Genomic DNA, 26,391 nt, shown 5'->3' on the forward strand with positions numbered 1-26,391 from the left:
GGTCAGGGTGGTCTCGAACTCCTGACCTCGTGATCTGCCCACCTCAGCCTCCCAAGGTGCTGGGATTACAGACGTGAGCCACCGTGCCCGGCCAAGTTTGCCAGATCTTTTTTAAGCTGAGAGTTAGAACCAAGACATTGCCACTCCTACCACCTTCTTCTGTTGGTGAAGCTGAATCACGGTTTCTCATGGTCTCAATCATGACCCAGTCCAGATTCCAGGGTCAAAGACCATAAAAGGCTACATTGATGGAAGACATGTCTCATTGAGGGACGCCAGAGTAACAACTACCAGACAAGAAGGGGCAGGTCTATGGGAGCCCCAGTTCCTAATTCTATGTTGCCCTCTCTTCAGAGAAGATGGTTGGAGGGCAAATTGTGGGGAGCAAGGTAACTCCAAACTTTTACAGAATTAAAGGTAGGGGGTCTGGTCAGCTACAGTCCGTCTGTTATCAAGAGGCCTGGCTGTGTGTCTTCAGTCTATTAGGCATTTACTGAGCACAGCCTACATACCAGGTTCTTCATTTTCTGACACAGGGTCTTGTTTTGTTGCCCAGGCTGGAATGCAGTGCTGCGACTGCAGCTCACTGCAGCCTTGACCTCTCCAAGCTCAAGCGATCCTCCTGCCTCAGCCTCTCGAGTAGCTGGGGCTACAGGCGCGCACCACCACGCTCGGATAATTTTTCTGTTTTTGGTAGAGACAGGGTCTCACCCTGTTGGCCAGGCTGGTCTCGGATCCCAGAGCTCAAGTGATCCGCCTGCCTCGGTTTCCCAAAGTGCTGGGATTACAGGCGTAAGCCTCCGCGCCCGGCCTATGCCCAGTTCTACATGTGTTCTTTCTTTACTCCTGTGTTACAGAGGCTCGAATGAGGCCTGACTTCTACAGTACCGCACCCAGCACCACACCGCGACGTAGCCTCCTGTGCTCTTTCTGTCCAGCAGCTGGAGTTGGGGTAAAGCGCCGGGTCTCTTGGAGGGCAACACTCAACGCGGTCGGCTCCTAGGCATCCAGTGGGGCTGCAACCCCGCCGCCGGGGGCGACAGGCGAAGGTGAAAACCTAGAGCTGGGACAGCGCAGCCGGGTTTCAGCTGGTTCTAGAGTCCACGTCAGAAGACCGCCCCCGGCGCCGCGCGCGCCGGAGATCACTGTCTGCGCCCCGGCGCGCACGGACTCGCGCACGCGCGCGCCGGCCCCGCCTACCGCTCCGCTGTGGTCCCCGTGTGGACCGCGCGAGCCACCGTCCGCACAGCCCCGCCCCGCACGGCCAGGCGAAGCGGAGCCGGCCGTGCGGTGTGTGTGTATGTGTTCGCGGGGCGCCGTCTCAGCCCCGGGAAGATGGTGGCTGCAGCGGCGGCGACTGAGGCAAGGCTGAGGAGGAGGACGGCGGCTACGGCAGCGCTCGCGGGCAGGAGCGGCGGGCCGCATCGGGACTGGGACGTGACCAGGGCTGGGAGGCCGGGGCTGGGGGCCGGGCTGCGCCTTCCGCGGCTGCTGTCGCCGCCGCTGCGGCCGCGGCTGCTGCTACTGCTGTTGTTGCTCTCGCCGCCGCTGCTCCTGCTGCTGCTGCTGCCCTGCGAGGCCGAGGCCGCGGCGGCGGCGGCGGCGGTGTCGGGCTCAGCCGCAGCCGAGGCCAAGGAATGTGACCGGCCCTGTGTCAACGGCGGCCGCTGCAACCCTGGCACCGGCCAGTGCGTCTGCCTTGCCGGCTGGGTGGGCGAGCAATGCCAGCACTGCGGGGGCCGCTTCAGGTGAGTGGCGGGTGGTGTGGAAGGCTGGGGCTAAGGGGCGTTCGAGACAGCTCCAGGCCAGAGGCAGATGCTGGACAGAAAGTGGAGAGGGTAGGGCCGCCCCATGGGGTTTGAGGGCCATTTGCTTCCGGGGAGATCATCGTCTCTGGCCTGGGGTCTTCCTCTGTTGGAAGGTGAAAAGGTGTGGGGCAAGGGTCGGGGCACCCCGACGGTATTTGTGTGCTTGGGTTAGATTGGAAGAGTGCTGAGGGACCCAAAGAGCATCAAAGCCGATCGCTCTAAAACTCGGCCTGTTTCAACTAAATGAGGTATCCAAGGAAAGGTGAGCTAGCCAGGTTTGCTTAAACACTTCCTTTTAACATCCACATGTGCCCTAGGACCCGATGAGTTCCCCGATGCACTGGAGATGTGGGGTGCTCTGAAGAAACAGGGCCCTGGAAATGCTTTGTTGGCTGGAGATAAAAGGGAAAGGGTAGCATTGTAAGATATTAGAGATGTAAGGACCAATGGTCCTTCTAAAGGAAAGTGCGGGAACTAGTCTTTTGGCAAAAGCTCACTGGAGGTGGCAGATTGGAACAGGGTCTGTGGTGAAGAGGGAATGGAAGGAGATTCCTATTTGCCTTGGTTTCTGGACAATATGAAGTTCTGAATTGGCCTGGTTTGGGGCAGTTCCTCTTGGAGAAATCAATAAATTAATTAGCAGTTACCTGTTATTTGCTTCAGTTGTGCAAGGATTTTCCAGATAATACAGACAAATAGATTAGCCAGACTTTGGCCTTGTCCACAGGGAGTTTGGAATATAGCAAGAGAAAGATAACTTACGCACATAACCCTAGTCATAAGGGTTATAGAGTCATTCATGCGTTTGGCAGGTGTTTAGTTTACTGGACACATGTCTGATGTGGGGGAGTGGGGAAATGTGAACAAGACAGACAGGGCCCCTGCTCTCATCCATCTTAACATTCTAGTGGGAGCAACAGGCACTTAACAAGTAAATGAGAGAAATGAACATGCTAATTTCAGGTAATGGTAAATGCTATCAAGAAAATAAAAACAGCATGGTCTGATAGAGAATTATAACCAGTGGTGACTTTTGGAGAAGGTTCTCATTTGAAATGACATTTGATCTGAGACCTGAATGAGGCAATGGGGAGCCTGTGGGAATTCAGGGATGGAGAGGTTGTGGCTAGCTGGAGGGATGCAAGGAGGACTTTGAGGAGGTGATAACATTAGATTTGAGCATTTAAGATTAAGTAGGATTTGGAAATGTGGAGCTAGAAAAAAATTACAGATGGAAAGAAGGGTGCAAACAAAGTTGTGGAGGCTGGAAAGTAAACTTTTGCTGCTGCCTATATGGAAGAGAGTTGTGAGAGAGGAGTTTGGAATAACAAAATCGTAGACTTAGGTAATGTTAGGTCTTCTAAGGAACTCAGAGAACGTTGAGCAGATGAGCTCTTTAGTTTTATGGATGGAGAAACCAAGTGACTTCAGGATCACTATGCAGTGAAGCTGCTTTTGTAACTTAGGGTGTTCCGATTTATGAATTTCATTAATCTACATGTATTTGTTGAGGGCTCCTGTGTTTTAAGTTGTGAGATACAGTGGTATGCAAGACAGGCACAGTCCTGCTCTTATGGAGCTCATATTCCAGCTTGGGAGTAAAAAAATCCAACAAAAATTTTATTGTAATTTTGTTTAAGGCTGTGGAGGTAAAGAACAGGAGACAAACAGAGGTCTTGACTTAGTCTGGGGGTAATGTAAGTCACTGAGGAAGTGATGTGAAGTCTAAGGGGTGAGATGGTACTACCTACGTGAGGGGTGGGGTGCTGAGGGGCCAGCAGGTACAGAGGCTTGGGGATGAAGGGGATGATGGCAGCCTGGATGGAAGACCAGGTGGCAGGAGCAGAGAGAGCAAAGGGGAGCTTGACAAGACTGGAGAGAAAGGCAGAAGCCAGGCCAAGTGGAGATCTGTAGGTTGGATTGAGAATTTTGACCTTTAGCCCAAGAGCTGTGAAATGGCGTAGTTCACTCCTATTTTCATGACATTATAGGCTTTTAGATTGGAGCCAGAATACAAATGGCCTTGAAGGGAAGCCAGGGCATTTTCAATTTGAGAAGCTTCCAAGATCAGGTGAGTGGATGGTTGAGTCAGATGAGGATCCTTCAAGTTCTGAAAGTCTGGGACACAGTAGTAGGCAGTGGGGACCCACAATGTGGGAAGGGGACTTCATAGCAAGATCAATCTGTAATGTTCAGAGTAGGTTGACTCACTTTGGGCATGAGAAATAGTGGGTAGCTAGGTGGGATCTGTTGGCATGGGTCAGAGCAGTGGTAATGAGAGCTTGTGGTATTGTAGAGGTGAAATGGACAAGTCTTCCCTGTGAATTGGTTTGCTCTTGGAAAGGTGGGGGATGGTGAGGGAAAGAAAACTAGATCCTATCTTGGGTGATAGATTGGACAATGATACCTTTAACAGACACAGGGACACAGGAGCAGGTGTTAGACATTTAATTGCACACATGCCGAGTTTAGGGTGCTCTCAGAGTACACACCTGGCAGATGTTAAGTTTGGAGTCGTTGACCTATGAGGGAGATTGCCAGGGAGCTCTCTCTGAGAGTCCACATGGAAAGCCCAGAGGATTGGAGAAGAGCTACTTGTTGCAGGGAACAGGCAGTCCTGACAATGGTTGTCTCAAATGGTGTCACAGATGAGTGAAGGGACTCCCCTGCTTATTGTGGACATTCCCTTTGAGGTGATTCTAGGTGATGTCAGTGCTGTTTCCTGGGTAGACAATTATGACTTTGGTCTTGATGATACCATTATATTTTGTGGGCTTCGGGATTTTGCATTTTTAAAAATGAAAGTAGGAGGAACTTATGACTCTGGTCTTTTAAAAAAACTCAATAGGCCGGGCACGGTGGCTCACACCTGTAATCCCAGCACTTTGGGAGGCTGAGGCAGGCGGATCATGAGGTCAGGAGATCAAGACCATCCTGGCTAACACGGTGAAACCCCGTCTCCACTAAAAATACAAAAATTAGCCGGGCGTGGTGGCGGGTGCCTGTCGTCCCAGCTACTCTGGAGGCTGAGGCAGGAGAATGGCGTGAACCCGGGAGGCAGAGCTTGCAGTGAGCTGAGGTCGCACCACTGCACTCCAGCCTGGGCGACAGAGCGAGACTCCGTCTCAAAAAAAACCCAAAAAAACAAAAAAAAAAACAATAAAATTTTAGTCAGGGGTGGGCACGGTAGCTCATGCCTGTAATCCCAGCACTTTGGAGGCTGAGGCGGGCGGATCAAGAGGTCAGGAGTTGAGATCAGTTTGGTCAACATAGTGAAATCCTGTCTCTACTGAAAATACAAAAAATTACCTGGGCGTGGTGGTGGGCGCCTGTAATCCCAGCTACTCAGGAGGCTGAGGCAGGAGAATCACTTAAAACTGGGAAGCGGAGGTTGCAGAGCGCCGAGGTTGTGACATTGCACTCCAGACCGGGCGATGGTGTGAGAATCCATCTCAAAAAAAAAAAAAAAAATTTTAGTCGAAGTATTCTTTTGGGGGCAAGAGTGAAATGTTGGTTTTGATTACAGTGGTTTGTATTTTGATTTAACTTACAAACTTCTTTGTTATTAAAAGACATTAAATGAATACCTTTCTGATTTAGAATGGCATCAAGTTGGAGTGTTTTCTGAGCTTTTTAGTCCTGTAAATCCTGTGTTATAATTGCCGTTATAGGGTTTTTTCATTAATTGAAGGGAACATAGGCTAACAAGGAGTGGATTTCCCTAAGGTTATAACTGAGTGCATACTATGTGCCACAGAGCATTTTCATGTACATTGTATTATTTAATCCTCAGGATAACTCTCAGGGTGTTGTATAAAATTTAGATTATTGAATTATTGTCATTAGTAACATTTTTTCTAAATAAAAGATGACATATAGGTGTGTATGTGTGTGTGTGTGTATATATATCATGTCATGTATATATATACACATATATATATGTATGTGTATATATATTTATTTTTTTGGAGTCAAGGGTCTCCCTTTGTTGCCCAGGATGGAATGCAGTGGCATGATTATGGCTCACTGCAGCCTCAACCTCCTGGGCTCAAGCAGTCCTCCTCTGTCAGCCTCCCATGTAGCTGGGACCACAGGCACATGCCAACACACCCAGCTAACTTATTTTTGTGTGTGTGGTAGTGAGGAGCTCTCACTTTGTTGCCCAGGTTGATCTCAAACTCCTGGGCTCAAGTGATCCTTCTGCCTCTGCCCTGCAAAGTGTCGGGATTATAGGTGTGAGCTACCACACCCAGCCGCTACTATTATTACTGTATGTGCTGGGCACAAAACAGATGTCTGATAAATGCTTATTTCCTTTCTTTTTTTTCCTACAGAAGGTACATCCTAACATTTTCAGGCTCAGTCCAATTCACCAGATTATTCTATTCAATTCTCCCAAACATTTTCTATAGCAGGAACTTAAAATAATTGAATGCACATTAAATTCAAAATTCAAAAACGAGCTTAATTTATCTTATGGGCATATTTATCTTTTGAAGAAAAATTACACTGGTGACATTACAAGTAGAAAAAAATGATCACTGAATTATGAAGATTCACGTAAGAATGAATGAAAGTGGTACTGCCTTAGAAATCACACACCAAAGATTCTATAGGTATTTTTATTAAACTGACATCCTTTAACTTATCCTTTAAAATTAGTCATTTCTATGTCATCTTTTATTTAGAAAAAATGATGTCATGTCATATCATGTCAATTGCATATTATTTCTAATAGGCAGCTGACATGATATATATATACACACACACTTATATGTATATACACATATATAGGTGTATATATGTGTGTGTGTGTATGCGTGTGTATATATATATATATCATGTCAACTGCCTATTAGAAATAACTCCCTTTGGTCCTTAGAGTGAAGTTATTCCCATTTCACAGATGAGTAAACTTGGATGTACTGAATAACTTGTCCAAGGTCACAGAAGTTGTGCACAATTGGGATTTGAACTCAGGGTTGTCTAATGCCCAAACCTGTGTTCTTTTTATTGTACCATTTGGCGTCTCATTTTTTTCTGAGTCCAATCACTCTTTATGAACGTTCTTTAAAGAACTGACCTAATTCCAACAAACACTTTGAGAAACAAAGAAAGGAAAATAGATTTTTACAGTAGGAAAGCTAACATTTTAAAATCTTAAATTCACTTGAATCTCTCTGGCTGCCGATCTGAGGACCTAAATGCCTTTTTAACTAGTGAAATGAAAATTCTTGCCTGGGTGCAGTGGCTCATGCCTCTAATCCCAGCACTTTGGGAGGCCGAGGCGGGTGGATAGCCTGAGGTCAGGAGTTCAAGACTAGCCTGGCCAACATGGTGAAACCCCTTCTCTACTAAAAACTCAAAAAATTAGCCAGGCATGGTGGCGAGTGCCTGTAATCCCAGCTACTCAGGAGGCTGAGACAGGAGAATCGCTCAAATCCAGGAGGCAGAGGTTGCAGTGAGCCGAGACTGCGCCAATTGCACTCCAGCCTGGATAACAAAAGCAAAACTCTGTCTCAAAAGAAAGAAAGAAAATTCTCGAAAATAAAATGTGAAGAAGTAAAAAGTTAAAAAAATTTTTTTCTTGTAGTAATTACTAAGTAATGTTAACTTCAAGCCCTAAATTTATGTTCACAAATTTAGGCTCATCTGTTTTCCCCAGTACATTATAAGTTCCATGAGGGCAGGGGCCTGGAGCATAGTGAGCAGTAAATATCTGTTGAATAAAGGAATGAAATTCTGTAATTTACTTCTTATGACTTTTTAAAAAGTCATCTTTACCCACGTGCCTGCCATATATGTCTTCTGTCCTTATATTGCTCCTGAACTTCTCTGTCTTCCACTGTTTGGTGGGCATCTTTGCTGGGATGTTTTATTGTCACCTCATACTGAACCATGTGTAACACCAAACTTCCTATCCTCATTGAAAAAAATAGTCTTTTTCTTTGTACTTCCTTATTTGGTTTAGCTAAATCTAAATTTAGCTAACCAAAGGTCAAAACTTAGGAGTAATCTTTGGCTCTTTCTACCTGTTTGTTTTTTCTGCTCTTACACTGTATAAATTTGTTTCTTTTCATTTCTTCTGTTGCCATTCTAGTGCACCTAGTCCTTCACCTCATTGCTGACCTGCTTCTGTTGCACTTTAACTGTTCTCTTACACCTGCAGAGTCTGTTTCACACTTTGTCATATCAGTCTTCTAAAAACAGTGATAGACTGGATAAAGAAAATGTGGCACATAGACACCGTGGAATACTGTGCAGCCGTAAAAAAGGGTGAGTTCATGTTCTTTGCAGGGACATGGATGAAGCTGGAAACCATCATTCTTAGCAAACTAACATAGGAACGGAAAACCAAACACCTGTTCTCACTCATAAATGGGAGCAGGGAGGGGAACATCACACACTGGGGCTTTCGTTGGGTGGGGGGCTAGAGGAGGGATAGCGTTAGGAGAAATACCTACTGTAGAATATGGGTTGATGGGTACAGCAAACCACCTTGACATGTGTATACCTATGTAACAAATCTGCACATTCTGCACATGTATCCCAGAACTTAAAGTGTAATAAAAAGCAAAAACGTATCTCTTATTTTACTTCTTTTATTACCTCTAAAATGATCCTCAGCAGAAGGCTCCCATTCCCTTCACATCCCTTTTTTTCCTAACCAAATCTTTCCACTTCATGGTTTTTCTATGTTTGCTAAATTCAGCACCTCCCTCCTCACTGCTCCCCCATTCTTTCTTTTCGTCTCTACTTACCAAGGCACATCTTCAGTTCTCTATAATCTATAATAGTTAATTTTCCCAAATCATACCTTTTTTTTTTTTTTGAGAGACAAGATCTTGTTCTGTCATCCAGGCTGGAGGGCAGTGCTCCTGGGCTCAAGTGGTCCTCCCACCTCAGTGTGCCTAGCCAATTTTTAAATTTTTTTGTAGAGATGAGGTCTCATTTTGTTGCCCAGGCCAGTCTGGAACTCCTGTCCCCAAGAGATCATCTCGCCTTGACCTCCCAAAGTGCTGGAATTACAGGCATGAGCCACTGCACCTGACCCCATTATCTTCTTTTGAAATAAGTCATGAGCTAATTCACTTCATAAATATCTGCTGAATATTATGTGTTAGGTACTGTGCTGTTCCTTGAGGATATGAAGGTGTGTAAGAATCAGGCCTTGCTTTCCCCTCAGAGAACTTATAATTATAACTATGAAGGGAAGACAGCTACGTGCACAGCAATTAGAACTTCATAATAAAAATACAGGCAATATGTGTTGCTGGACTAAGATGTGATCAACTAACTCTTTTGGGGGTTCTGGTGGAAGACATCACAGAAGAGAGGACATTTGGGCAGGTCCGAGAGGTTTAGTATGAGTAGACCATCTTGGGGAGAAAGGCATTCCAGAAGGAATGAAGAGCTGATCTGCAAAGGCAAAGAATTATGGATTATCATACTTAGTGTATTAATTTCCTAGGGCTGTTACAGTGAAGTACCACAAACTCATGGCATAAAACAACAGAAATTTATTCTCTCATAGTTCTGGGGGCTAGAAGCCTGAAATCAAGGTGCTGGCAGGGCCACGATCTCTCTGAAGACTCTGAGGGAGGATCTGTTTCATGCTTTTCTCTTCGCTTCTGGAGTTGCCAGCAGTCCTTGGCATTTTGGCTTGTAGATGCATCACTTCAGTCTCTGCCTCCGTCCTTTCAATCTCACGTGCTACTCTCCCTCCCTTTGTGTCTCTATCTTTTCTCTTAAGAGTACCAGTCATATTGGATGTACGAGTATTACGTCATCTTAACTTTGTTGCATCTGCCAAGGCCCTGTTTCCAAATAAGGTCACATTCACAGGGACCCAGGGTTAGGACTTTGACATATCTTTTTGGGGAACACAGTCCAACCCACAGCGTGTGGAGAACTGAATGTGGATGCATGTTGTTGGAACATAACTTTTGAGGGGTGTAATGGAAGGAAGGGGGTGAGATTATAAGGTTGTAATGGACTCTTCATCCCTTCCCGACAATCTGCAGCTTCACGTGCATGCTTGACCTAGGATAAGCCCTCAGGGCATTCCAGTTTCTGGCCGTGCTGATTGTTTGGAAATGGGCTTATGATTGATTTTAATGGACTCAATCAGAGTGAATCTCAGGACTTTTGTCGGAGATCCCTTTCCTCTGTGGGCATTTAGAAGGACATGTGTTGCCTTCTTTTCTGTGTGGGGAGGCCATAATGCCTAGAACTGTTAGAGTTACCATTGCTGTTTTAAGGAATTCACCTCAGGTCAGAGCAACTCCCAGAAGATGGAGGATGACAGAGAAATGGAGCCGGAGACCTGATAACTTTCTGAATCTCTGCATCAAAACTTGCCTGAAGGTGTAATTTTTGGTTTGAATTACTGCAGTCTGTGTTTTTCTTAAGCCGGTTAGAGTTGGATTTCCTGCCACTTACAGTAGAACAATTCCTAACATACAGAGGGAGGGAGGGAGGGTCAGCTGACTAGGGTTAGTCAGTTAGGGCTTCTGTAACAAATTACCATAGACTTTATCTCTATGAAAGGTTCCCAAGATGGGCAGATGCTTTTTATTTACCACAGTATAGAGAACAGGTATGTACATAGGATAAAAAGGAGAGTATGTTTATGATCAAAACAGTTTTGACCATATAAATGTGATTAAGTGATTTAATATATTTGTAGGATATTTTTATCTTAAGAAATATAGAAGTGGGTACCTAGTGTTATGACTGAACAGAAATCTTACACTGGTTTTTCTGTTTAACACAATCATATTTCCAAAACTGAAATGAAACTGTAGTTGTACTTTTTGAAATACTTGTGTCTGGAAATTGGCCATTAACTTACTATGAAACTTGTTTCCCACTTAAATAATATTGTACTATTTTCTGTGAATTCCCACATGCATTTTGGCAAGTGACTTCCATCTATATATTATATACTATTCTCATCTTTCATTTCATTACTTTGTTCCATCCATTTTCCCTTTTCTTTCTATACTTTCAAACTGGTCTGTTATTATTAACGTGACTTCCTTCTTATGATGGCTTTCTTATATTTGTCTTGCTTTTTTTTCCCACTTTTCATTTTCTTTATGTCATATCTCTTTAACTGCTTTTCTTTTATCACTGAGACCATGGTTTGATATCATCCTTTCAATTAAAACATTAAAAAAAATTTTTTTTCTTTTTCTGCTAGTGGATTGATCTTCGAGTGTTTGAGACAGGGTCTTACCCTGTCACCCATGCTGAAGTGCAGTGGTGCAGTCACTGCTCACTGCAGCCTCAACCACGTTGAGCCTCTGGGCTCAAGTGATCCTTCCACCTCAGCCTCTTGAGTAGCTAGAACTGCAGGTGCGCACCACCATGCCTGGCTAATTTTTTAATTTTGTAGAGATGAGGTCTCACTATGTCACCCAGGCTGATCTCGAACTCCTGGACTCAAGCAATCCTCTCATCTTACCCTGCCAAAGTACTGGGATTACAGATGAGAGCCATCATGCTTGGACCCTTTAAATTTTTAATTCTTAAGTTTTCAGTTTTTCTGTTTACGTTTTGGGTGGACTTCAGTTCTAGCTATTTATTTACATGTTTACCTATTTAGAATTTTCTGGTTTTCACTTAGAGAAGTTAATTTTAGTAATGGGTGAATTTCCTTTTTTTTTTTTTTTTTTAGAATTTGACATTAAAAGTATACAATTATTAAATGAATGAATTTTCCAATTAATTTCTCGTGGTCCTTTTTGTATTCGAATAATTTTTTGATTGGTTTACTAAGAAGCCAGTAAACATTAGGGGCTGGAATTCTGTCAGCTGCTGTTAAGAGTCACATAAGTAACCTTCCTTGACCTGTGTTTTCTCAATTTTTGAATTCACAGATTCTTTCACAAAAATGTATAATCTTATGGATTCTTGTAGGAATTAAAAAATAATAATCCTTTAAAAAATGTATCCTGTTTTTAAGATAATTTTAAATAAAGTAAAAGTAGTTAATAAAGATTATAAGGTATATTTTAAATATAATTTACAATGATATTCAAAGGAAAATTTGACCTTACTCTATTTAAAACATGGTGCATATGTTGTTTTATGTGCTTTAATTATGTAAGGAAAAGTGTGAGTTGTAAACAAAAAAAAAGACATTAAATTTTGGTATAAAATGTATATTAAAATAGAGATTGAATTTAACTGTGTTTTGTGCTATTAAAAATAGTTTACCTGTCCTAACGTTTTATATTCATAAATTTGTGCTTTCACAATTATTTTTTAGAATTTTTTTTGCATGTTTTGATTCTAAATGATAAAATGATAGCGATTTTCAGCTATTTGTAAGCATTTCTCTACAAATATCACACTTCCTGTTTGGATAGTTTTTCTCTAAATTGAATGAAAAGGCCAACCTGGCTGTAATTGTCACTCAGTTTTCCCTTTTGAACACTTGTTATTGAAGTACTGAAGATATCTTGTCAAGGATTTTGATCAGAAGGTTTGGCAAAGATGATCTTGAGATCTGCAGAATTAGATTCATTTTATGCCTTCTCATAACTTATATATAAATATCATTGTGTCTTATGCTTCTCTTTTGATAGATGCCATGACTATCTTTTAATGGGAGCAGTATTTGGCCAACTCTTTGAGAAACACTGACCAATACTGACAAAATGTGTAACTCATTTCTTTAAAGTGATAATATGTTTAGTGCTGGTTCAGTCTCTGAACTAACTATAACTTCCTATTAATATGAAATATTCGAAGCCTATGGAAGAGATACAAGGAATATCTCTTTGTACTTGCAACCTGGTTTTTCTGAATTTTCTTCATATTAATGTTATTCTAAGTAACAAAATGTTACAGATACTGACCAGGGTCCCCATGTTACCACCCCGTCTTAATCCCTGTTCACCATATACTTTCCCCAGAGGTAACTAGTATGGTGAAGTTGATGTTTATTATTTCTCTTGCATGTTTCTACTCTTATTACAGATACCAGAGAGAAAGTACAGAGAGATATTTCTGTGAACAATATCTTGTTCCCAAAAACATGTAGCATTTTTTAATCTTGAGATGAGATATGCTGGAGGTTTATCTGTTGATAAATGTAGTTCTAGCAGATTCATAGTTAATATTAATTACAGAAGGATTCCAGTTTACTGACCCGTTTTCCTGCTGATGGGCATTTAGAATTTTTCAACATTGGCTGTTACAAATAGTGCTACAATTACATTCTTTTTTTTTTTTTTTTGTGACAGGGTCTCACTCTATCACCCAGGCTGGAGTGCAGTGGTGCAATCACCACACACTTAGGTGATCCTCCTACCTCAGCCTCTGGAATAGCTGAGACTACATGCATGTGCCACCGCACCCAGCTAATTTTTTGTGTTTTTAGTAGAGACCAGGCTTCACTATGTTGCCCGGGCTGATCTTGAACTCCTGGCCTAAGCAATTTGCCTGCCTGGGGCTCTCAGAGTGCTGGGATTATAGGTGTGAGCCACTCTGCCCGGCCCAATTAACATTCTTTACCTATCTCTTTATGCATATACATGTGTGATTTTTCTCTAGGGTAGTGATCTTCAGTCTTTTGAAACACCTCGAAAATAACTGAAATTCTTTTTACTTCCTTGCTTTTAGGTTGACATGCAGTTGACACATTATTTAAAAAAAAAAAATGAATTTATAGAGTTGCAGAGATACAATTTCTGTATAGTATAAATAGAGCTGCTGAAAAAAAAAACCCATTATACAGTATTACCTTAAAAATATATTTTGAATAGAATCCAATTCCATAGCAGTTTAATAACCATCCTCATTTTAAAAAATATATGAGGCCAGGCATGATGACTCACACCGTAATCCCAGCACTTTGGGAGGCTGAGGTGAGAGGTTTGCTTAAGCCCAGGAGTTTGAGAACAGTCTGAGCAACACAGTGAGACCCTATCTCTATAAAAAATTTTAAAAATTTGCAGGGTATAATAGCACATAACTGTAGTCTTAGCTACTTGGGAAGCTGAGGTGGGAGGGTCACTTGAGCCCAGCAGTTTGAGGCTGCAGTGAGCTAAGATCACACTACTGCATTCTAGCCTGGGTGACAGAGAGAGACCTTGTCTCTTAAAAAGCCCCAAAAAACCAAAACCCATATGTAGTAAATGTTATAATTCTTTTCCTTTATGGCTTGTCCTTTTTGTGTTATATTTTAAAATTCCTGTACTAACCTTGTAAATATACTCTTCTATATTTCACTTCCTCAGAATTTAAAAATTTTGCTTTATTTCATTCTGATCTTTTATCTACCTGTAACTTCTGTGAATGATTTGTTATATATTGACCTAATTTAATTATGTTTATATGGTAAGCAATTGTTGCAGTTCCATTTATAGAACAGTTTTGCCCCTGCTCCCCATTTGAATTGAATTGTGCTATGATCATTTAAAACTTCAGATTTGTCTTGATTATTTTTAACTCTTGGCTCCTCTAATTTCAACAAAAATCCCTGTTGATATTTTGTTTGGAATTTCAGTTGATGTTGAGATAAGCCTGGGGAAATCTGTCATCTTTATAATAGAGAGCTTTTCCATCCTTCGCATCCTTCTGGAAAGATGCTTTATATTTCCAGTTATTTAGGTCTCTTATATCTTTCGGTAAATTCTTATAGCTTTTTTCAAATGATCTGACACACTTTTATTAGATTTACTACTAGATAGAGAATTTTGTTATTACTAGAAACTAATTGATTACTATAGTACCTAGGAATGGATTTTAAAATTATTATTGCACTGAGTAATATGTAGTTCATGAGTATCTGTATTTATCTGGTCACTTCTCTGATGTCTAGTAAACTTATTCACCTGTCTGGATCTAGGCAGGAGGTTGACTGGGCTCAGCTGGTGGGGATGAGGGTGTCACAGCTGTCACATCTCTGTATCAGAGGCTGGCTGAGCCTCACCGTCATGGTGATGGCAGAAGTGCAAAGGCAGAATTGATTTCCTTGTATTTTGAATTTGTATATCTATGAATCCTTCCTAAGCTCTTGTAGTACTGGTAGTTTGTGTGTGGATTCTCCTGTTTCCCATGTTGATAGTCATGCTGCCAGTAAGTTGTGACAGTTTATTTCTAATCCGTATACACCTTCTTTCTTGTCTAATTAATGAGCTAGTTCATGTTGTTGAATATTATCATTGTAGGAAATTGTTGAACGGTCTTGATCTTGACTTTAAAAGGAATCCTATGGAATAGTTCCCTGCACATAGAACGTGACCTGTGATCATATTGATGTTTGTCTTTCATCTGTTAATGTGGTAAATTACACTGATACAGTTTTTAATTGTTAGACCATGTTTGTATTCGTGAGTTGAACGCATTTTGGCCATGATATGTTTTTTAATACAGATTTTTAGATTTGATTTGCCAATACTTTGAGTTTTTTTTTTTTTTTTTTTTTTTTGAGACGGAGTCTGGCTCTGTCGCCCAGGCTGGAGTGCAGTGGCCGGATCTCAGCTCACTGCAAGCTCCGCCTCCCAGGTTTACGCCATTCTCCTGCCTCAGCCTCCCGAGTAGCTGGGACTACAAGCGCCCGCCACCTCGCCCAGCTAGTTTTTTGTATTTTTTAGTAGAGACGGGGTTTCACCGTATTAGCCAGGATGGTCTCGATTTCCTGACCTCGTGATCTGCCCGTCTCGGCCTCCCAAAGTGCTGGGATTACAGGCTTGAGCCACCGCGCCCGGCCTTGAGTGTTTTTTTTTTTTTTTTTAGACAGAGTCTTGCCCTGTTGTCCAGGCTGGAGTGCAATGATGCGATCTTGGCTCACTGCAACCTCTGCCTCCCGGGTTCAAGTGATTCTCCTGCCTCAGCCTCCCAAGTAGTTGGGATTACAAGCGCCCACCACCGTGCCTGGGTAATTTTTGTATTTTTAGTAGAGACGGGGTTTCACCATGTTGGTCAGGCTGGTCTGGAACTCGTGACCTCATGATCCCCCTGCCTCGGCCTCTCAAAGTGCTGGGATTACAGGCATGAGCCACTGCGCCTGGCCTGAATTTTTGAACTGTGCTTGTGAGCTTTTCTTTTGGCAAGCATGTCAGATTTTGTCTATTGTTTTATTTTGTCTTCACCCTTGAATGCTCATTTAGCTGGGGCTGGAATTTAAGATTGATCAGTGTTTTGTTTGAGCAATTTGAATATTTTTTTCAATGTCTTCTGATTTTTATTATTGGTATTTCAAAGTCAGCTGTCAGTCTAATTCATTCATAGGTAATTTTTTTTTCTTTCTCTCTTTTTTAGCTGCTTCTTCTGGAAAATTTCAAATAAACAAAAATGGAAAGTATAACAAGTCTGACGTGTCTGTCACCGGCTTCAACATTTGCAGCTCGTAGCCAGTCCTTTTCACTTTTACCACTGCCCCATTCCTGTGCCCTCCCCTCCTCCCGCCAGCTAGCGTAGATTATTTTGAAGCATATCTCAGGTGCCATTTTGTTTCCTTTTCTTTTTTTTTTTTTTTTGAGACAGAGTCTTGCTCTGTCACCCATGCTGGATTGCAGTGGTGCAATCTTGACTCACTGCAACTTCTGCTTTCTGGGTTCAAGCGATTCTGGTGCCTCACCTTCCTGAGTAGTTGGGGTTACAGTGTATGCCACCATGACCAGCCACTTTTTTATTTTTAGTAGATGTGGGGTTTCACTGTGTTGGCCAGGCTGGTCTCGAACTCCTGGCCTCAAGTGATCTGTCCACCTTGGCCTCCCAAAGTGCTGGGATTACAGGTGTGAGCCACCATACCCAACCATTCTGGTTTTTTATACGTGCTCTTGCTTTTACTCATAGTCTATCTCTCTGTTATTTTTTTTTTCCCTTTCTCTTTGGTTGATTGTATTAATGTAGTATTACTATGATGTGCCCAAATGTGGATTTATTTTTATTTTGCTCAATGTATGTGCATTCTTTATCTGAGGATTCAAGTCTGTTATCATGTCTGGGAAATTCTCAGGTATTATCTTTTTAAAGCTTACTTTACATTTTGTTATTTTCTCTTAGTATGACTTTTAGACCTGTATTGCCTATTCTTTTCATTCTCTTTACTTTCCACTTCTCATAATTTTTATCTCTTTATTTCCCTCTGTTGCATTCAGAATAATTTCCTCAGATCTGTTCTCTAGTTCACAAATTCTCACTTTAACTGTATCTAATTTGTGGTGTAACTTGTTAAATTTTCATTTTCAGTGATTATATTTTTAATTTAATATCTAGAGGTTTTACCTTTTATTAATAAAACTGGTCACTTATTTTCATAGTGTTTTTTTTTTTTTGATACTTTTGATCCTATTGTGCCTTTAAGCAATTTAAATTAATTAATTAATTAATTTTTTGAGACCAAGTCTTGTTGTCCAGGCTGGAGTGCAGTGGTGTGATCTCGGCTCATTGCAACCTCTGCCCCCAGGTTTAAGCAGTTCTCTACCTCAGCCTCCCGAGTAGCTGGGATTACAGGTGCGTACCACCACACCCAGCTAATTTTTGTATTTTTAGTAGAGACAGGGTTTCACCATCTTGGCCAGGCTGGTCTTGAACTCCTGATCTCGTGATCCACCCATGTCGGCCTCCAAAATTAAATTTATTTTGTGTTCTTTATTGGATTGTTCTAGTAACTGAACTTTATGGGTCTAATCCTGTTGTTAATTTGCTGATTTTTGTTCATGGTGCATTGCTTCAATTTTGTTGAAAATTTGAGTTTCTCTTCAGTGAGACTTTATCAATAGACAGATGTCTCTAGAGAGAGTTTGTAATTATTTTTACTAGATATATTTGGGGGTATTCTGACCTGGGGCTACTTTCTATGTTAATTTTATTTTCTTATGGGTAGCTAGAACCCAAGTGAGGGTAGTATATATTAGAACTCAAGTGGGTGTGGGACTCATTATGAAGTAATTGGGAGGGATTTTCCCCTGCCTTGATCCATGCTGAAACTGCTTTCTTGTTGCTTTTCTGTGCCTAAGAGCTAGGTTTGGTTTTTAAAAGCTCTTTAAGGGTTCCATCCTTCTTGAAGGGCTCTCGGTTCCAACTCCCTGCCTTACATTGACCTAGGCCTCAGTGTTTTCCTTTTGAGCATTTAGATCCAGATTCTTTTATAGAGGGTGATGTGCTCTTGGATCATGGAGATTGACAGCCTCTCACAGGACACTGTGGAGTTGGCTAACATGTTCCCTGCTCTGATTTTCAGGTCTCTAATTTTGGCCTTTAGTGATTTCTCTTACTTTTTTTCAGGTTCAGCTGGCAGTTAAAATGATGTTATATTGCAGATTGCATTTACTTCTTGATTTTAACGTAGTGAAATGTATTGATTTTTTTTCCCTTTGGAGAATGCTTTTTGTGTCTTGTTGAAATCTTTCCCTATCCCAAGATTGTGAAGATACTCTTCTATATTGTCTTCTGGACATTTCATTGTTTTGTCTTTCACACTTAAATCTACAGTCCACCTGGAGAAAGAGGGGTGTGTGTGTGTGGTGTGAGGTTAGAGTCACATTTATTTGCTTTATGCATATTCAGATTCACATTTATTAGAGTCACATTTATTTGCTTTATGCATATCCAGTCCCGTTTTTTGAGAAGACCTTTCTTTTCCCAGTGCTCCGTAGTGCTGTCTCTGTTATCAATCAGGTGTTTATGTATATATGATCTGTTTCTGGACTTTCTATTCTATTCCTTTGGTCCGTTTGTCTATCCTTATGCCAGTAATACTGCACTGTCTTAATTAGTATAGATTTATGTCAAGTCTCCTTAACTTATTTTTCTTGTTCTTTTCCAAGTTTGTTTTGGCTATTCTTGGTCCATGGCATTTCCATATACATTTTAGAGTCACCTTGTTTATTTTTGACAAGAAGAATATCTTGAGAATATGATTAGGTTGGTACTGAACCTATAACTCAGTTTTAAGTGAATTGACAGCTTTTATAATGTTGAGTCTTCTGAACCCCAAACATGGTGTATACCTTTATTTATTTAAATCTTTTCTAATTTGCCTTAATGCTTTATAATTTTCTATGCAGAGGTTTTGTATATCTCTTTCCAAGATATTTGATTTTTTTTTTTTTTTTTTTTGGAGACGGAGTCTTGGTCTGTTGCCCAGGCTGGAGTGAAGTGGCGTGATCTTGGCTCACTGCAACCTCCGCCTCCTAGGTTCAAGCAATTCTCCTGCCTCAGCCTCCCAGGTAGCTGGGATTACAGGTGTGCGCCACCATGCTAGGCTAATTTTTGTATTTTTAGTAGAGATGGGGTTTCACCATGTTGGCCAGGTTCATCTCGAACTCCTGACCTCAAGTGATCTGCTTGCCTCAGCCTCCCAAAGTGCTGGCATTACAGGTGTGAACCACAGATATTTGATGTTTTTTATGCTTTTGTAAATTGTATCTTTAATTTTTTTTTTTTTAACAAGGTCTGGTTTTATTTCTGGCAGAATCTTTTAAAATATAAAACACATCTCAACCCTGCAATCTGCCAGCATGCCTTGTTTCTGCAGGATGCATGCTAGACCATGAGACTATGTAACAAAGGGTCTTTAAGAGGATTTGGTTGGGAGAAAAAGAAAAAGCAGATCTCAGGGAAGCCTGGGCTAGCCCAAAAGCTGAGCTACATCCCTGAACACTAGAGCAGTCCTTGTCTTTTCAGATCCTCATATGTCTTCTTATTCACAACATTCCCACTTGAGTCTTCATATTCTTCCTCAGTGTCAGGCTGCCATCATTCTGAAGCCTTCTGCAATTTGAGTTTGGCCCACAAGGAGACAGCATCTTCAATCTGTGTCACATTAGCAAAGTGAGCAGTGCTCGGGATGCCCAAACACCTCATGCCATGAACAGGATGCCATTCAGCAAAGTGTTGCTGGAAGGCTTTGGGCCCTTGGTAGGTGTAGTTTCCACAAATCTCACAGTTATAGTTGATATTTAGGCCATGAAACTTATACAGCCAGTAGGGAATGGGTTTGCCATCCCAGCCAAGTGGCAGGTTTTTGGGGTTGTAAATGATCTCGTTCTTTTCATCTTCACTCTCACTCTCACTGATCTGCTCTTCTTCCTCTTCTTGCTCTTCTCCTGTCCTTGCTTGCTTGCGCTGTACATTTTCATGAGTGAGATGTCGCTGTCCCCCATGAGTCAGAGTATACATAGATCTGGGCTTCTAGAAAAACAGTGTCTTTGTTCCTCTCAGTGTCTCGCTTGGTGCTCTTTGACTTGGGATTTTTGGCAGACAAAGAGTTATCAGGTGACTCCAGGGACTTTCCTTTGGTGCTGAATAGTCTCTGGACTCGCTGTTCTAGGGTCCCGCCACATTTCAAGCCTAAAGCTAAGAGAGCAGATTTCAATCTGTCCAAACCCAGAGAGGCCAACTCCTCCCTGGAGGAGAATGCGGAGAGGTCAAGATGGGCTCCAGCATGGGTCAGAGCACCGCTTGTCTCTTTCGGCCATCCAGGAAAGGTCCCATTCTCCCATTTCTTCTCAGACTCAGCCTGAATCTTCCCAAAAAGTTCATTCTGGTCTTGGAGAGGCTTCACTCTATCTGTGTAATCCTGAAGGTACTCAAGCAGCATCTCTAGGTATGTCTTACACTCTGCATTCTTCCTTTCTTTAGGAATGTCAAATAATTGGTCAAAGATGGACGGGTATGTGATATAATCCATCTTCTCAGATGCCTTCAGGTTAATGTACTTGAGGTAACAGTCATGGAGATCGAGGTAACGACCACATACATCCCTCTTCATCTGTGAACTCCACCAAGTTTTGTGCCTCTTAACTTGGATTCTCTCAAAGTCTTCAGGAGCTCCTCAAATTCCACTGACATTGGCACACAGATCTCATTTGGGGGCTTCCGGTGGAATTCCTTTATTTGCTTGAGTCTATTATAGAATTCAGCAAACTCATTGGGTCCTGAAATGGCATTGAGCTCCTCCTTTCGTAATCCATCTTTATCATCATACAAATCCCTCGGGTTCCCACTGACCTCCATATACCTGTCTTGTATGACCTGAGTGCGGTGATCAGAATTGATCTGGTCCCGGAGCGTGGACTTCTTAGTCAGCATCTCTTTGGCCATGACGTCCATGAGCCTTTCCTTCTCATGATAGCGCTGCTGCTGCACCAGTATTGTCTCCATCTTTTCTTAGCCGCAGCCTCTCTTAAAATGTTTATAATTAGTTGTTTGCTGCTGGTTAAAGGAAATGCGATGGACTTTTTGCACCTTTCCTAAAGTATTTTATTTATTCTAATAATTATCTGTAGATTATTAGCTCTCTGGGTGGGAAAAAACCAACCCTTCTTTTATCTCCCATGACTTCTCCAAATGTGGCCTCATTTCTATGTTTCATTTTACAACAAAACTCCTGCAAATGAAATTGTTCTCTTGTCCTACTTCCTCACTTCCAATTTTCTCTGTAACTTGTGACTGTCAGAGATCATAGGAGCAGCAGTGTCCATAGCTTGTCAAATCCAGTGGTTAATTCTCTGGCCTTGTCTTACAAAACTTCATAACATTTCACTGCTTCCTTTTTGCAAACTTGCTTCTGGATTTCTGGGACTCCGTGCTCTGTTTCTTTTTTGCCATGCTTGACTGACTGCTCATTTGCAGACTTTGTCTTCTTCTGGCTTGTAAAAGTCAGAGTTCTTCTGGGCACTTGCTATGCATCTGCACTCAATCGTCTTCTGTATATGTACCTGAAACTCAGATATTCTTCTCAGTCTGGGGACTTCGAATACTGTAACACTGAACTTTTAATTTTTACTCCAAGCCTGTTTGACCCTCAGTTTTCTTAGCACTTGTATGAGACCACGCAGGCTAGAAACCTGGGTGTTTTCTTTATTCCCATTTACTCACTTGCAAACTATTGTGAAATCTTGTCTGTTCAACCCCCAAAACTTATCTAAGTATCTGCTGGTATTCTTTTTCTTCATTTATGGGTAGAAGCAAGATTGTGTAGGTCTTTGTAGTCTTAAATAACCATAAAAAATTTCTGGAAAGTGTAAGGTTGAATGTAAATGAAAGGTATCAGATGACTAAGAGGAGTGCAGTTAAATATCAGGATCCTTAAACTTCTTTTCTTTATCTTTGCCCATTGCCTTTTCTTTTCTTTCATTGCTATATATTTCCATGGACTCTTTCAAAGAGATTATAGTTACAGAGACCTGATAGCCAACAGGTTGAATGTAACCCTTATTTATGCTTATTTTTGCCTAATATTCAGGGCCCTGTGAGAGATTCTGGTTGTTGAATATACAAAAAGGGTTGAAAGCATATTCTAGATAGGGGAATGTGTGTGTGTGTGTGTGTGTGTGTGTGTGTGTGTGTGTGTGTGCGTGTGTGCATGTTCTCCGGGAAGGAGGGGGAATACGGTAGGAGCAAAAGCACAGGAGAGGTAAGAGTGGGCACCGAGTGTCTGGGGGACCATGAGAATTGGCTTGGCAGGTGAGAGGAGAAGGATGGACATTCTTAATAGTTAGAATGTCAGGAACAGGAGGAGTTCAGACTTCATTCTACAGTCTGTACAGAGTTATTCTAAATATTGACAAGGGTAGTGACATGGTGACATTGGTGCTTTAGGAATGTTGTTCTGCTGTAAGGTGCTTAGTAGACTTTGTGGGCTGGTCTCAGAAGCTGCTGAAGGTAGCCAGCGGTGTTGGCAATAAGATTACCATGAATTATTTTTGAGCTTGGGGTAGAGTGGGAATGGAGATGAGGGAATACATCTAAGGAAGTCTTTGATGGCAGTTATGTCATAAATTGTTCATACATGTGATGAATGGGATATCAAGCACAGGAAGAAACTAACGAAACTCACATCAACGTTTTGAGCATTGGAGAATGGGGCTGTTTTATCATTTCAGGTGGACTGAGCTGAATGGGAAGAGATAATTCTGCCATAAGATCAGGATTGAGTTTTGTTGGTTCTGGAACTCAGTTTTTGCTGCTGTACTGTCCAGAGAGAGAGAGAGAAAGAGAGAGATGCACACACACACACACAAATAACTAATATATAAAAATACATATGTATAGTGGGTATATATGTTTATTTATGATTATATAAAATATAAAGTATATAATATTATAATTATATAAAATGTATAATTATATGTGTATTATAAATAATATATAATTTAATATAGATAATAAATACATATACATATGTAGGTATGTTTGTGTGTGTGTGTGTGTGTGTGTGTGTGTGTGTGTGTATAATTAAAAGAAACTTTTTTTTAGAGACAGAGTCTCACTCTGCCACCAGGCCGGAGTGCAGTGGCATTATCATAGCTCACTGCAGCCTTGACTTCCTGAACTCAGGCCATCCTTCCACCTCAGCCTCCTGAGTAGCTAGGACTGCAGGTGTGTGCCATACCACACCTGGCTAATTTTTTTTTTTTTTGGTAGAGATTGGGTCTCATGATGTTGCCTAGGCTAGTTTTGAACTATTAGGCTCAAGCGATCCATCTGCCTTGACCTCCCATAGTGTTTGGGATTATAGGCATGAGTCACTGTGGCCAACCTGTTTTTATTTTTTTGTAGAGATAGGGTCTTGCTGTGTTGTCTAGGCTGGTCTCAAGCTCCTGGCCTCAAGCAATCCTCCCAGCTCAGCCTCCCAAAGTGCTGGGATTACAGGCATGAACCAGTCTGGCTAGCCTGAGTTTTTATTTCTGTTTTAAAAAAACATGAACAACCTCTTTATAGCTGCTGTAAACCATTGAACTTTCTTTGTTCTTGAACCGAACTAGGCATCCACACAGCACCTATTCATCTGAGGGAATAGAGTCAGTGTTCAGATGACTTTGAAAGAAAGGTCCACCTGCAGTTCTCTAGCTTTTGAAATTTTTTTTTTTTTCCCATACTGTAATGGATACACATAAGATTGTTCTGGACTTCCTTTATAGTAAACTTTGCTCTTAATAAGAGCTTGAACATTTTTGTTGTTGCAAAACTGTGTTAGAGTTGATGCTGTTATTTATTAGGCAACAAATGTTACATGAATATCTAGGATGTTTTAGGCACTGGCGAAAAAGAGGTGAATGAGATATGTTCTTGAGAAAATCTTGGCAGTATCGTGGGCAGAGATTATTCTCTATAACAGTAATAATCAAACCACATGATGCATTTACGACGGAGAAGGCATTAATCAGCTCAGCACAGAAAACTTGGGGCACAGGTTCTCAGAGCTCCAAGGGACATTTGAAGTAGGATCTGAAAGGTTGGTTAGGAGAAAATAAGTTATTCTAGACAGAGAAGTCAGGCTGTGCTAAGCCACAAAGACTTAATGCAGGTGAGTTGAGGAAGAAATACTAGTCAATATTGCCACAATATGGTCTGCTCAGTCTGGGGAGCAGTGGCTAGTGATGGAGCAGGCTGGGTAAGTTGGGGTTGGATTGTCACAGACCTTGCATGTTGTGCTAAGGCATGCAAAGGTTTCCAGGCAGGTTTTGACCTGATCAGATTGCCCTTTATAACATTATAAAGAAGATGACAGGTGGCTCTGCCAAGAACTGTCCAGACTGGGGAACTGGGCTGAGCCACAGTTAAGAAACTGTTGCAGTAGACTAGACAGGGAGGAGGAGAATTCAAATTAGAGCATTGGCATTGGCAGTGGGATCAAAGAGGGAAAAAGATGAGATTGATTTGTAGGCTGAATGAATGGAGGTGAAGGTGAAGAAAGAGTCAATAATTTTTTGGAAGATAGGGTAGATGACAAAGTTGTTTAAAGAAAACATAAAAGAAGGGGATTTAATGACTTAAATTTTTGATATAAGGAATATAAATCTGAAACATGGGTCTAGCCTTGAGCTGGAAATACAGCTTGGGCAGTTAGCAACACAGAGGTGATAGATGAAGCCATGGATGCAGATGGAATTACCTGTAGGAGTATCGTGGAGACCTTGATCCAGCCAGGACAATTCCAGGGACAGCCCAGGATTTGAGCAAAGGACTGGTCCATTGCTTTTAATGAGTCTTTCAAGGTTGATGATTTATTATTATTTAAAAATATGAGGGAGCCATATTATTTTATGGTTGTTTTAATTATTGTGGATGGGTGTAGTAGAATGTCCTAAATATTAAAACATATAGCATTCATTTATAATGTTATATCATTTATAATGATTGTAGCTTTATTATTATTTTTAATAATTAGGACAAATGCTTAATATTTTACATTTTAGATCACTAGTATGAGTAAATATTAATGATGAATCTTTGTCTTTCTTTTGAATTTAAGAAATTAGATCAAAATTTTGTGATTAGAGATGAAACTTTGGAATGCAGAAATATTTTTGGTATTGGTGCCAAAAATTTAAGTCAGTTACTTTAACACTTAGACATTACAAGATCATATATAGAAAGTGTGTTATTGATTTGGTGTAGTGGAGCTTTTTTTTTTTTTTTTTTTTTTTTTTTTTTTTTTTTGAGACGGAGTCTCGCTCTGTCGCCCAGGCTGGAGTGCAGTGGCCGGATCTCAGCTCACTGCAAGCTCCGCCTCCCGGGTTCACGCCATTCTCCTGCCTCAGCCTCCCGAGTAGCTGGGACTACAGGCGCCCGCCACCGCGCCCGGCTAGTTTTTTGTATTTTTTAGTAGAGACGGGGTTTCACCGTGTTAGCCAGGATGGTCTCGATCTCCTGACCTCGTGATCCGCCCGTCTCGGCCTCCCAAAGTGCTGGGATTACAGGCGTGAGCCACCGCGCCCGGCCATTTGTGGAGCTTTTAAAGACACCAGTGCAAGGCCGAGACGGGTGGATCACGAGGTCAGGAGATCGAGATCATCCTGGCTAACACGGTGAAACCCCGTCTCTACTAAAAAATACAAAAAAAAAAAAAAAAAACTAGCCGGGCGAGGTGGCGGGCGCCTGTAGTCCCAGCTACTCGGGAGGCTGAGGCAGGAGAATGGCGTGAACCGGGGAGGCGGAGCTTGCAGTGAGCTGAGATCCGGCCACTGCACTCCAGCCTGGGCGACAGAGCGAGACTCCATCTCAAAAAAAAAAAAAAAAAAAAAGACCAGTGCAATGCTGAATTCCACCCAAGAGGGGTTTGTGTTAGGGCCACATCATCTGTGTTTTTTAAAGCTCTGCAGATATTTCGATGTTAATCTGAGAACCCTATTATCAGGGGTCTGGGTAGGGGCTTTGTGAGCATATTTTGTGTCTTGTCTATATGGTTAACTTTTTTGTTGAAAGCTGTTAAAGCAAAGGCCAGAATACCAGCAGGTTAGCAATTTGGTCACCACAGTGAGACCATTTGAATTTTCATGTGAATTTAAACTGTAAAACAAAATTCAATAGCAGTTCAGTCTGGGCTTGTATCATTAGAGGGCTGGTTAAATAAAGTATGACATGTTCGCAGAACAGAGTACTATGTAGCTATAAAAGGGAAGGAGAAATAGCTATATACTGCTGTTGGGGAGAATATATTGTTAAATGAAAAAAAAAAACCCACTGTAGCAGAACAGTAGTATTGTACGCTATCATTTTTTAAAGAAAGGGGATCTATAAATCTATAAATGTATATCGTGCATACATATAAACACACCAATGGAATGATAAATCAAAAACTAATAAAAATGATTAAGGAGAGAGAGGGAAT

General features: G+C 41.6%; 1 protein-coding gene and 1 pseudogene across 4 annotated transcripts in view; one reads left to right on the forward strand and one right to left on the reverse strand.

The window, feature by feature from the left end:
- The first annotated feature begins 1,244 nt into the window (after nucleotides 1-1,244).
- LOC105481592 (attractin) overlaps nucleotides 1,245-26,391 on the forward strand; it is a 178,966-nt gene continuing 153,819 nt past the window's right edge. For 3 of the 4 annotated variants that reach the window (XM_011741276.3, XM_071079598.1, XM_011741274.3), the window contains exon 1: nucleotides 1,249-1,748. In XM_011741276.3, the coding sequence (XP_011739578.2) occupies nucleotides 1,336-1,748 (413 nt within the window). In that variant the 5' untranslated portion in view covers nucleotides 1,249-1,335. Of the gene's footprint in view, nucleotides 1,749-26,391 lie in introns of all 4 variants that reach the window. The other variant, XM_011741275.3, reaches the window with a different exon arrangement.
- Nucleotides 19,319-20,936, reverse strand: LOC105481591 (splicing factor 3A subunit 3 pseudogene; annotated as a pseudogene).

The sequence above is a fragment of the Macaca nemestrina genome, chromosome 15 (assembly GCF_043159975.1).
Source record: "Macaca nemestrina isolate mMacNem1 chromosome 15, mMacNem.hap1, whole genome shotgun sequence".
NCBI lineage: Eukaryota > Metazoa > Chordata > Mammalia > Primates > Cercopithecidae > Macaca > Macaca nemestrina.